Source organism: Phlebotomus papatasi, chromosome 2 (genome assembly GCF_024763615.1).
Source record: "Phlebotomus papatasi isolate M1 chromosome 2, Ppap_2.1, whole genome shotgun sequence".
Lineage (NCBI taxonomy): Eukaryota > Metazoa > Arthropoda > Insecta > Diptera > Psychodidae > Phlebotomus > Phlebotomus papatasi.
In genome coordinates this window covers 69,481,306-69,492,801 of record NC_077223.1, presented here as the reverse complement: position 1 = coordinate 69,492,801, position 11,496 = coordinate 69,481,306, and the positions used below count along the sequence as shown (strand labels likewise).

General features: G+C 36.8%; 2 protein-coding genes across 12 annotated transcripts in view; both read left to right on the top strand.

The window, feature by feature from the left end:
• The first annotated feature begins 77 nt into the window (after positions 1 to 77).
• LOC129804025 (ATP-dependent zinc metalloprotease YME1L) lies at positions 78 to 9,509 on the top strand. 11 transcript variants are annotated; one of them, XM_055850998.1, is made up of 6 exons: positions 78 to 280; positions 393 to 873; positions 934 to 1,139; positions 1,220 to 1,290; positions 4,203 to 5,406; positions 9,144 to 9,509. In XM_055850998.1, the coding sequence occupies exons 1-6, from the start codon at positions 254 to 256 to the stop codon at positions 9,327 to 9,329; spliced, it is 2,175 nt and encodes a 724-aa protein (XP_055706973.1). In that variant the 5' UTR covers positions 78 to 253; the 3' UTR covers positions 9,330 to 9,509. The 11 variants fall into 11 exon arrangements, with proteins under 11 accessions (XP_055706973.1, XP_055706969.1, XP_055706966.1 ...); XM_055850994.1 differs by having other exon boundaries at positions 1,208 to 1,290; positions 4,188 to 5,406; XM_055850995.1 differs by having other exon boundaries at positions 94 to 280; positions 4,188 to 5,406.
• A 280-nt stretch (positions 9,510 to 9,789) lies between these two features.
• Positions 9,790 to 11,496, top strand: part of LOC129804026 (uncharacterized) — a 42,266-nt gene continuing 40,559 nt past the window's right edge. The window contains exon 1 of the mRNA XM_055851000.1: positions 9,790 to 9,842. The gene's annotated coding sequence lies outside the window, so the exon portion shown is untranslated. The remainder of the gene's footprint in view (positions 9,843 to 11,496) is intronic.

Here is an 11,496-nt window from a genome sequence, read left to right as displayed (position 1 = left end):
TTTTTTTTCTATGCGCTCAGTGATTTTTTTTCATAAACACCCTATTTTGACGTGCGTGTCAGATTTTCGAATGAGTTTCGGGGAAAATCTCACAGGTGGCGCGGATATCACGCCATTTAACATGTCAACCTTGGTCGTGTAAATTTTTCTCAAAAAAAGTTTCTTTTGCTGATAAAATTTACTAATTCAGTGTATTTGGCTAGACAGTGCACCTTAATTGATAGTGAGATAGTTAAATTTTGCATTAGTGGCAATGTTTTCCCTCAATCATCACAATCAAGTGAGTTTTAGGGTGATTTCGAGGGGTTTCATCAGACCCTCACATTCTGCACGTAGGCCACTGGATTGGGAAAAAGTGGTCAATAATATAATTTCTATCCTGAATTCTGCAGCAAATTCTCTTCCATCTGAGTCAAATATCACCCCGGCGAAATAATGTATCGCTGAAGAAGCACAAAACGAAGAAGAACGCCGAGGAGGTGAAACATAACCAAACAATTCGCTTAGATAAGACGATACTGTGTCCGTTGAGTTTTCAAGAAGTCCTCCAAAACATGCGATATTCCCCATTTCCTGCCCATCAGCGGCTCTCAAATGCAAATCTAACGGAACTCTGTGTTGTCCTGCATCCGGAAAAGAAGCTGTCCAGAGATAGAGCCTCCTGGATGGTTAGCTATATCCCCGAAGAATCCTTTAGTATAAATCGCACAGGAAGTGAACGAATATCGAATTATCCGGGAAGTCTTCTAGCCGGAAAGGTGGCAAATACTCTCAAGTACAGCCTACAGATTCGGGGTTTTAAGACAGATAGATCAATAGTTGCTGAATTAAAGAGAAATCCGGGAATGCTGTCCAGAATCCGTGGAGCTTTTGGTGAGAAGCAAAAATCTCTCAATAAGACGATTTCTACAAGTACCACTCTCGATCTTGAAGGTCCCAGTAGTCGAATGGACACAGCACATGTTCCAGTGAGTGCTGCGTCCGGAAGTGAGACACTCAGTAAATTGCTGCAGAAAGTGGATGAGACTGGTCTGAATGGGGAGCAGAAGCAGAGACTGAAGGTGGCCTTTGCCGAAGGATACCTGGCGGCAAATAGTGCCGATGGAGCCAAAGGTAGTCGAACTATGAAGTATCTCAAGGTAAGGATAAACCATTTTCATTCATCCAGAACCTATCCATCGAGAAAGTAATCTTCAATTATTTGTAGGTACTTCAGCAGATCGTGATTATTATTGTGTTCCTGGGCATCTTCTTCAGTCTCTTCTCATCCACAAGTGGATCAGTCTTTAGGTGAGGACATTTTCCTATTTTTGCCATTTCTTTTTTTGTTTTTCTTTTTTCCCTTTTCCTTTGGCTAAGCTCAAAGGGAGATGTTACGGAAAATATTTTATGGGATAACACCTCTTACTTTCATTAAGACCTCGAATACTAGCTTATGGATAGCGATATAACGCGGAAAAGCAAGTTTTGGGGCCATGAAGATTACGAAGCGATAAATAGCGCCTCCCATTCAAAAGTGCAATAGCGATACCGTTCACAGGGTGCACTTACAGCAAACGTGTAACTTGTTTTGGCATAACAGTGTGACCACAAAGTTATTATTATTTTAACCCAAAAGGGGTGACAAAGCGTCCTAGGCTTTGCGAAATGCTCGAACCCGTGACTTAGATGCTATACCTCAAAAGTACTTTCGCATCATTTACCATTTACCGGTACACAACTAATTTAAATCGATTCATAAATCACTCAATAGATTCCACAAAATAGTTTAAAGAGTAATAAAAATTGTATTTGAACAAAAATAACTTATCGGTAAATAACCGGTATATTAGCGTTTCACAACCGATTTAAACCGACATATAAATCACTCAAAATATTTCCCAAAATACACCTCAATTGAGTTTCATATAAAAATTATTTATCGGTTATGAATTTGTTCATTACGGATTCAAAACCGATTGGAACCGGTTCAGTTTTATCGGAAATTCCAAGACCTTTCCAAAGAGCTCAAACATGAGCCCATTCGCTTGATAAATGCACTCTCTAGAGCCTTTTTAACTTTTGACCTTGAAAAACCGTTATTAGGAATGATTCAACGGTATTTTCGTCTAAGGACGAAATATCCGCCAGGGTAATCTCTAAAACATATCCAAAAATTAAAAAAAAATCGCACGACGCGTTTTCCAGCAATCCCAAAAAAACATGGTTTTGGTGGGAAGGGGAGTGGTGGGGGAAAATGAGGGGCATGTTAACGATCCTTGGGCCGACTTATGGGGGGTCCCCCAAAGGTCCCAAGTCGATATCTGTAACCGTTTGGCCTCTAGAGCTGGCGAGAGCCGGACGAACAGACGGACAGACGGACAAACAGCGTGACGCCAAAAAACTCGAAACTTCAGATTTCTAAAATTCTACCAAAATACGATCCCTTAGGGATAAGGAGTTGAAATATATATATAACTCAAAATCGAGGGATTATTATACTGCTCTCTCCGTGGAGTTCGAGTAGTAAAAAACCGAGTAATACGATAAAAACGATAGGAGTGTTTTGGAAGCCTTTCGTCGCGGTTTCACTTATAAACTGTTTGTCTCAAATTAGAAATTTTCCCTTGTCTCCATTTGCATTAATATGTTTCCAATTGAAGCATTTTACACTCGCGTATTTTTCTTGTATTTAAGAAGTTTTCAAATTATATCTAAAGAATTTTCACTGAACAGTAACATTCTAGAAGAGTCAAGGAGAAAATTTATGTAATTCTCTAAAGAAAAAATATGAACTTAATATAATGAATCTTCTGTAAAAGTTAAAGCGCCTGGAAATGGTTTTGAATTAGGACATTTACCCTATCTGAAAAAGCGAAAATTTTTCGAAAATAGCACCACTTATTTTCGACATCAGGAACGCTTCATACATGTAAACCTGTGAATATCAGACCGATAGGAGAAAATCGGTTAAAATGGTGGTTACAATAGGTAGGATAAGTGTACCAAATTTCGGCCAGCTTGCAATTCCGTCCTCTTTTTTTGTTCCTCAAATCTCCATGAATTTTTACTTTTTGCATACTCTAGAGCTTATACAATAGAAAAAAATAATAAAAAATGTCGCTTCGATGAACAAGATAATGTGAAAAAGTCATTGGAAGAATTCCAGAAGGGCAAGGAACTAATGAGAATGAAGGTGGCCAAAATAGGCTACCAAAGATATATCTACATTTTTATTCATTTTAAAATGAATTAGAAATGATTTCAGAGAAAGTAAAGACGATAAACTGTCTATAAGGTTCCAAGCAACACTCCTTAAGAAGAAGGAATAAAAAATTCAATTTATATTAAAAATATTACATTTCAAACTTAAAACTTTTGCGTTTGCATGCAACTATGCCGAAATTTGGCGCACCTATCCTATGTTTTTATAAGAATTTCATGAAAAATATTTTTGGAAATTAATTTTCTTGAAGTTTAACTCTTTCCGGACCGCAGCATAATGCTGCAAGCCAATTTCGTCATTTTTTAATCAAAAATATCTAAGCTGAGGAATTAATTGAGGTCCTACAAAAAAATATATTACATTTGGATATCTTTATAGTTCTTAATCATCGACAAGAACAAAATTTTTATCAGTTCTGAATAATAAAAAAAACATTGTTTTTCACAGAATATTCATATGCTTCTTTGGGTACTCAGAGTCCCAAAAGAGACGGAAGAGTTAATTGTGTCCCTGACAACAAAAGAAATCGAGTCAATGCAAATTGCATTGGTTCTATTTTGCTTTTGATGCCACACTGAGAGAAATCCGAAAAAGTTGAAATAGCATTCCGGAAATGTTAATTGTACCCTGCAGTATTGATCCAAAATCGGTGTAAATATTACCCTTTTTAGGTGTATTGGGGGTTAAACTTACCCTTTTCATGTTAATTTTACCCTTAAAAAGGTGTAAAATTAACATTAAAAAATGTTGATATATTTTTACACCTAAAAAGTGTTAAGGTTATGAGGAAAAAAGTTAATCAACTTTAATAAACTGTCTTACTGCATTTTTGAATGGGACGTTCCGACTTTCCTTTCATAATTTCGTAACATCTCCTTATCTTTAGTTTTATAATTTTTTCCAATAACAAAAAAAAATGAAACTGCTTGTGTCTGAGTTGCTCTGTTCACAATTAATTAATTGACGCGAAATGGTAAACAAGTAACTCCCAAAATAGGATTCAGCTAGGCAACCAGGTGGAAGTGGATCCGGAGGAGATCAATGTGACCTTCGAGGATGTCAAGGGGTGTGATGAGGCGAAGCAGGAACTTAAGGAAGTAGTTGAGTTTCTCAAGAATCCCGACAAATTCTCCAATTTGGGTGGTAAACTGCCCAAGGGAGTGCTACTGGTGGGACCTCCGGGAACGGGAAAGACACTATTGGCCCGGGCGATTGCCGGGGAAGCGGGAGTACCGTTTTTCCATGCTGCTGGGCCGGAATTCGATGAAGTGCTCGTGGGACAGGGAGCAAGGCGAGTGAGGGATTTGTTTAAGGCGGCCAAAGAGCGGGCTCCCTGTGTAATTTTTATTGATGAGATTGATTCTGTGGGTGCCAAGAGGACCAATTCCGTTCTCCATCCATATGCAAATCAGACGATCAATCAGTTGCTGTCAGAGATGGATGGTTTCCATCAGAATGAGGGAGTTATTGTGCTAGGAGCCACAAATCGAAGAGATGATCTGGATCAGGCTCTGTTGCGACCAGGACGCTTTGATGTGGAAGTTGTAGTGCCGACGCCAGATTTTGGTGGTCGTCGGGAGATTCTGACACTGTATCTGGCCAAGATTCTGCACAAGGACATTGATATTGATACACTGGCCAGGGGCACGACGGGATTCACGGGTGCAGATCTCGAGAATATGGTTAATCAAGCTGCTCTTAGGGCAGCTATCGATGGGGCTGAAGTGGTGACAATGAAGCATTTGGAAAGTGCCAGGGATAAAGTACTCATGGGCCCAGAGAAGAAGGCAAGGGTTCCAGATGAAGAAGCCAATAAAATCACGGCCTACCATGAAGGTGGACATGCCATTGTGGCGTACTACACAAAGGAGTCTCATCCCATTCATAAGGTCACCATTATGCCAAGGGGACCATCACTGGGACATACTTCTTACATCCCTGAGAAGGAGCGCTATCATGTCACCAAAGCCCAATTATTGGCTATGATGGACACCATGATGGGGGGCAGGGCAGCTGAAGAATTGATCTTTGGCCCGGAGAATATCACTTCGGGGGCAGGAAGTGATCTGAAGCAGGCAACATCAATTGCAACGCACATGGTGAAGGATTGGGGCATGTCCGAGAGGGTGGGTTTGCGAACAATCGAAGGAGCAAAAGGATTGCAGCCCAGTGAATCTCTAGGACCCAACACAGTCGAGACGGTGAGTTAAAAATTGTTTTACAATGAAAACATGTTGTCCCTTTAAGGATTCCTATACTTCAAAAAATATTCAGAACATTTAAAATGTTTTAATTAAGGAAATTAAAGTGTTTTATGGGGCGCAATACAGATTCCTCAGGTCCTTTTTGGGCTACTAGATTTTTTCTCGGGTATTTAAATCCAGTGAGCTTAAAACTGGCAGCCATAATATATATCTCTAATGTAGAAAACAATAATGATGTAGGGGAGCTGGGGTAAAATGTGACAAGTTAAAAATTATTTTAAAAAAATCGATATCTTTTGAGGCAAGAGAGAACAAAGCTTTAAATTCTTACCACAAATGACATGTTTCATAAACATCTTTAAATATTTTAAATCAAGGATATTATTATTCTTTTAAATAAGATATCAATCATGGCATTTTTTCAAACACTACGCATTATTTATTATTTGCAGAATAATTTTATTCCACGGAAACTGAATTCGTTATATCTACATTATGATTTTAAGTTATGAGTTTTCGCTCCAGAAGGTAATTTATTAAAAATGATTATTCAGGTTGAAAAATGGGAAATGGGTTGAAAATGGGAATCTTATACGGGCTTCAGACCTAAGACTTAGCCATATGGCTTAACTTCTGTAATTATTTATTAATCAAGATTTTTTGGAAAATTGTGACTTTGGATCGGATTATAAGAATAAATGGTCCATTAGATCTAATCAACCGATAAAATTGCTTCTTATTTAGGATTTTGAGATCTTCGAGAACTGGGCTAAACCTCTAGTCTGAAGACCGCTTTATAAGTCAGGGGAGACTGGGGCAAAAAGTCACAAATCGAAAAATTCAAAATTCAATATCTTTCCAAGATAAAAAAGATAGAGGCTTAAATTTTTTTTCCATAGATAGCCTCCATAGACCTTCTTCAATGTCGTAAGTTCATGGAATTCGAACAAGGAATTTAGAAAATAAAAAATATCAAAATTTTTAGCCCTATTTTTGAAATATTTTGCTTGGAGAAAATATCAATTATTACCTATTTATTTTGCAAAATTGATGCACTGGAGAATATTTCATAAATACTTTGGATTCTTTGAATACGACTCCGCTATCTATTTTTAAATTTTACAGATTCTTGTCTCCAGAAATACTTTTATTAAAAATAGCCACTTGGGGTAAAAAGTAACAAAAGATATTGAAATAGATGGAGCAAAAAGTAACAACAATCGAAGCAATTTCAGATGTATCACGATGAAAAGAAATGTCATTGCCATGTCTCGTCGCTTATTGTTTTGATTGGTCAAATGATTTGCGGTCTTTTGTGTGTGTGTTTTTTTTTCTAAAACAGCTTGAAAAGCGCTTTTCTAGTTCAGATAGAGAAAACGGTGTTTTAGTCCTACAAAAAATATGTTTATAATATTTGTTTTCGTGATGTTGAAAAAACTAAAAAAAAAATTAGGACATCTGTCATTTTCTCTCACAATTGTTCGAATAAGAAAGCGGGCACCGTTTAAAAGGTCAAATTTCGATCAGACGTTGGAGAGCCTATTTCTTAATCGATTTGCTTAAATTTGAATATTTTGGAAAGATCTTGAAATTTCCAATTCGGCTGCATCGGTCGGTCCCAATCAGTGATGGACCGGGTAAAGTATTCGAATATTTTTATTTCTCGTTCGTATATGTTTTTCAATCTATAAACTGAACGATTAGAGATATCGACTTCCGGTCTTCGGTGACCCTCCATAAATATTTATTGCCTAGGATCTAGAGTAGTCTGAATTTCTTTCCCTCTAGCCCTTTCTTTCCTCTATAACTATGCTTTTTTTAGATTTTGTCGAAAATGTCGAGAACGGTTTCTTTTTTTTATTTTTGGGTAAGTTTTGGAAATAGCTTTTAGGTTAGTATTTTGTCCACGCATACCAATGACCGGAAAGTTCTCTATTTTGATTTTTTTAAGACCAAATCTAGCGGGCACAGCTAGCTGAAAAAAGCAGCATTTTTAACATATTTTTGCTGAATCGGTTTGCTGGCCGATCAGCAGCTCTCGAATAAAAAGTGCTAAGTAAATAGTTCAACCACGCTGGTCAAATAATTCAAAAAGACGCATTTCTTTACCAATTATGGATCTAAAAATTGCACAGAAATATAATTCACGGGATTCACGGAGAAAACTATCTTGTAAGAAAAGGTGCTTTTCAAGCTATCTTATGTAAGTTGAGATATATAAAAGGCATAAAAGTCTCTTAGCCGTTTAACCCTTTAAGGACAAGAAGATTTCCGCTGAGCGAAATTCAATGAAATCAATTTTCCCTCGATATTTTAGCCTAAATAACAGATTTATAGTTAGAAAAAAAATTTCCCATCCCTAGGAGTAATGGAAAACTATGGGTCATTTATGACCCAATCGTCCATAAAGGTAAAAAAGCATAAAATTTTCCAGACGACTAGTTTACTCGTTTGCTCTGTTATTTCTGAAGGTTAAATAACTTGAATATATTTGTAATAATAAAAAAAACCTATTGAGAGTACGAGTAAAAATTAAAACGATCAATAATTAATTTTAAAAAGTCTCATTCAATTTTTGGTCTCAAAGAATCTTGAAGACTGGTACACAAAAATGTATTATTGTTTACTTCATTTTTAATTTTTATATTCATCGAAACAAATTTCGCATACTGGTAAGGTAACACAGAGATAAATGTCGCATACCTCACAAATACAATTGGTCTTATAATCCTTTTTTTTCTAATAGCACCATGTGCACCTGCGTTTTTCCTCAGTTTTCTTCAAAACATGTTTAATGATATTGGGTAGGTGCAATGTTAGTTGTCTCTGTGAATTTCAGACGTAGTTGCACATTGCTGTGAATCCGGGAGTTCTTTCCGGCGTTGATGCGTTCTTGATGAAACTTCAAAGTTCACTTCATCCACGTCTTGTTCCAAGTATATTTTGTCGCTTTCGTTCAGGATAAAATTGTCGTCTGGGCATTATGTGGATGATTTCGTAGTCATTGATTTTGCAATTTTTTTCCATTTTTGAAGTCAACTACAAGAGTAAAAAGTTATGAATTTACAACATTTACGTAGAAGTATTTTATAAATTATCAAAATATTACCTGTTTCAGTCAGTATTTCACTGGAAAATCTCAGCTAATTGATATATCACACAATATTACACGAATAATTGACTATTTTGCGCACACATAAACAAAAACATGAAACATTCTGACCTCAAAACTTGGAAAATCCATTCGGTTTTTTTTTTACCTTTATGAACGATTGGGTCATATATGACCCATGAAAATTATAAATCTTTCCTGAAAATACCAATAAACTATAATTTTTACTTTGTTGAAAAATATTATGTATAGTTATTACATTTTCTAGTCCCAAGAGGTTTTTGCATAAAAAAAATTAGAAATATTAAAATTCAAGCACCAATGTGAAAATGTGAAAATTCGTCATTTTTGAGCTTAAATATTTTTTATATAGCAAGTACTGGAGATTTGCAAAAAATATCCTAGATTTCTACATCTTTTTACTTAGTGATTAGGTACAAACATTAGAAATAAATAACTTCAGGTAGTCAGGAAAAATTATTTTCTCTATGGGTCACGGGTGACCCAGTCGTCCTTAAAGGGAATTCTGCCCTTGACTATAACTGCCCCGATCTCCCGTATTTAAGTTTAGGTTTGTGCTTAAATTCCATTAAAAAACCTTTATCTATTTGAAATTTTGCAGGTGGATGCGGAGATTAAGAAAATTCTCAGTGATAGCTATGAGAGAGCAAAGGCCATCCTCAAGGCTCATCCGAAGGAGCACAAAGCTCTTGCAGAGGCACTTTTGAAGTACGAAACATTGGATTCAGAGGATGTTAAGGCCATCATGGGGGGCAGTAAAATATCACAGGAGTCCAAAGCATCATAGGACGAGAGGAGGAAGAGAGAGTGAGAGAGCTCTAGGAAATAGTGCTTAAATTATAATGTAATATTTAGTTCAAAAAATAGGATGATTCCTTCTTCCTTCACTTTTTACGATTTTTCGTAGGACGATTCCACTGTTGCTTCTACACTTTCAAATATATCGAAATGCGCTTGAACATGGCAACCCATTGTTTTTCTTTTTTCAAATTTTTCGAATGAGTTTTGTTCGACGAGGGCGCCAGTGTCGTTAATTGTTTGACGTGATTGCGAGTGCAAAAATTGTCGCTCACAAATTCTATTTTTCTCGGCCTTTCCAGTGGCATTTCTGCAAGCTCTCTACTGTGTCCGTGAAATTGGTCTGGTCCAGTTTGTGTAACTGTTTCGTTCCGGGGTGTAAAATTAACTTGGAGAGTGTGCTGGGGACGTGTACTAAAGAAGGCGAGGATTACTGGAAGCGCAGTGCACATTCGAAGAGCCCCCGTTGGGTGGAAAAGTCAATTTTTCTCATTTGGGAGACGTGAGTAGCATGACAATATTTTCTATGCTAAAAAAGACTACTCTGTGACACACACATTCCTCACAACACAATTCTGTTGATATAATTTAATTTATGCTTTTATTTTCTGTGTCTCGTGGATTATTAACTCACACCCTCGCTTCCTCTGGGCCACGGGCTAAAAGAATGTGTGCGCCTCTTTTTTTTGCTGGCCCAGTGAAGTTACTCTCTTGTACAGACCTCTCCATGCCCCCGAAATAGCATGTTTGAGACTAATTTTTTGGCCTTTTATATACTACCATTTACATTCCCGTTATATCACTCATGAGACCATTAATCTTGCGTATTTATCATCTATGTACAGTTTTGTGTGCAATTTGGTTGTGCTTCTTCTCCTTTTTTTCTGCAATCACACGTCATCTGGGGAGTCTCATGGGGCTCCGCAACACCATTTGTCGCAAGTTGCCCCCAAAAGGCCCATGTTCCACCCACATTTCTCTCTTTCACACTCTTGGCTTGGCCATCTCTCTCTCCTGATGCATGTCCAATACTCTTGCAAGAGACTTGAACTGTGGAGAAAATGGTGAGTGCAGAAATCTCAGCATCTGCACCGAATTACCACTGAGAACACCTGCCAACTCCTCTGCCAAAAAGCCAATTTCTAAAACAGAGCTCTCGGAAGAGGAAGAAGATTCTAGAGAAAGGTTCTCGTAGCCTTGTCCAAGGCCCCCAAATCTCAACAATCTCTCTTTTCTAGAAATCACAGAAATTACTACAAATACTTAAATTTGAGACGAAATAACTATAAACAAGAAAAGACGGATTTACATAAATGAATATTCAGAGTTTCAGGGTGAATTAGCCAGTGATTTTCAATGCAAAACTGCAAATGTTTAAGAGGGAAAATCATGTTTTTTATCGGCCCGTTTGTGGTAAACTTGCTATGGGTATTCCAATCTGAATGGTCAAAAACATTTCGCATGTTACTTTCCAATAGGTCAGGATTTTTATAGTTTACTACAAAATAAAATTTCTCAAAAATTCTGAGAATTTATGAAGCAGTCACTTTCCCTTATCTCATATGAATAATACCAAGAATCTTCTAGGGAGGAGGAGTGGGGCACTTTTGAAAGTGGGAAACCTTTGAAATTGTGATTTTACACCTATTTTTTTAAGTGGAACTGCACCATATCATAATGTGATTTAGCTTCTCAATTTGTGCACCTAAATTATATCACGATAGGGCTCAATTTTATTTAAAAATAGGTGAAAAATCCCAATTTCAAAGGTGCCCCACTTCCCCCTAAGCTTCGTTTAATCAAAAGTAAGGGCAGGCTTTCAGGCTTCACACACACTCTGATTTTGAACACTTCATATTTTTCTTAACTAGCTATACACTGAGAAAAAAAGTGTTTTTTCGTCATAAATAACACTTTTTGGGTGTAAAAATATATCAACATTTTTTAATGTCAATTTTACACCTTTTAAGGGCAAAATCAACATGAAGGAAGAGTAAACTTAACCCATAATACACATAAAAAGGGTAATATTTACACCGTTTTCGGATCAATACTGCAGGGTAAAATTAACATTTCCGGAATGATATTTTAACTTTTTCGGATTTCTTTCAGTGTATTAACATACCGCCATAGATAGGTCAAATTCATAAAAGGAA

Coding starts and splice junctions, on each gene's coding strand:
- LOC129804025 (XM_055850987.1), top strand. CDS start 254: ATGTTTTCCCTCAATCATCACAATCAA. Junction 281..392: donor CCCTCAATCATCACAATCAA/GTGAGTTTTAGG, acceptor TGAATTCTGCAG/CAAATTCTCTTCCATCTGAG. Junction 5,407..9,143: donor GACCCAACACAGTCGAGACG/GTGAGTTAAAAA, acceptor GAAATTTTGCAG/GTGGATGCGGAGATTAAGAA.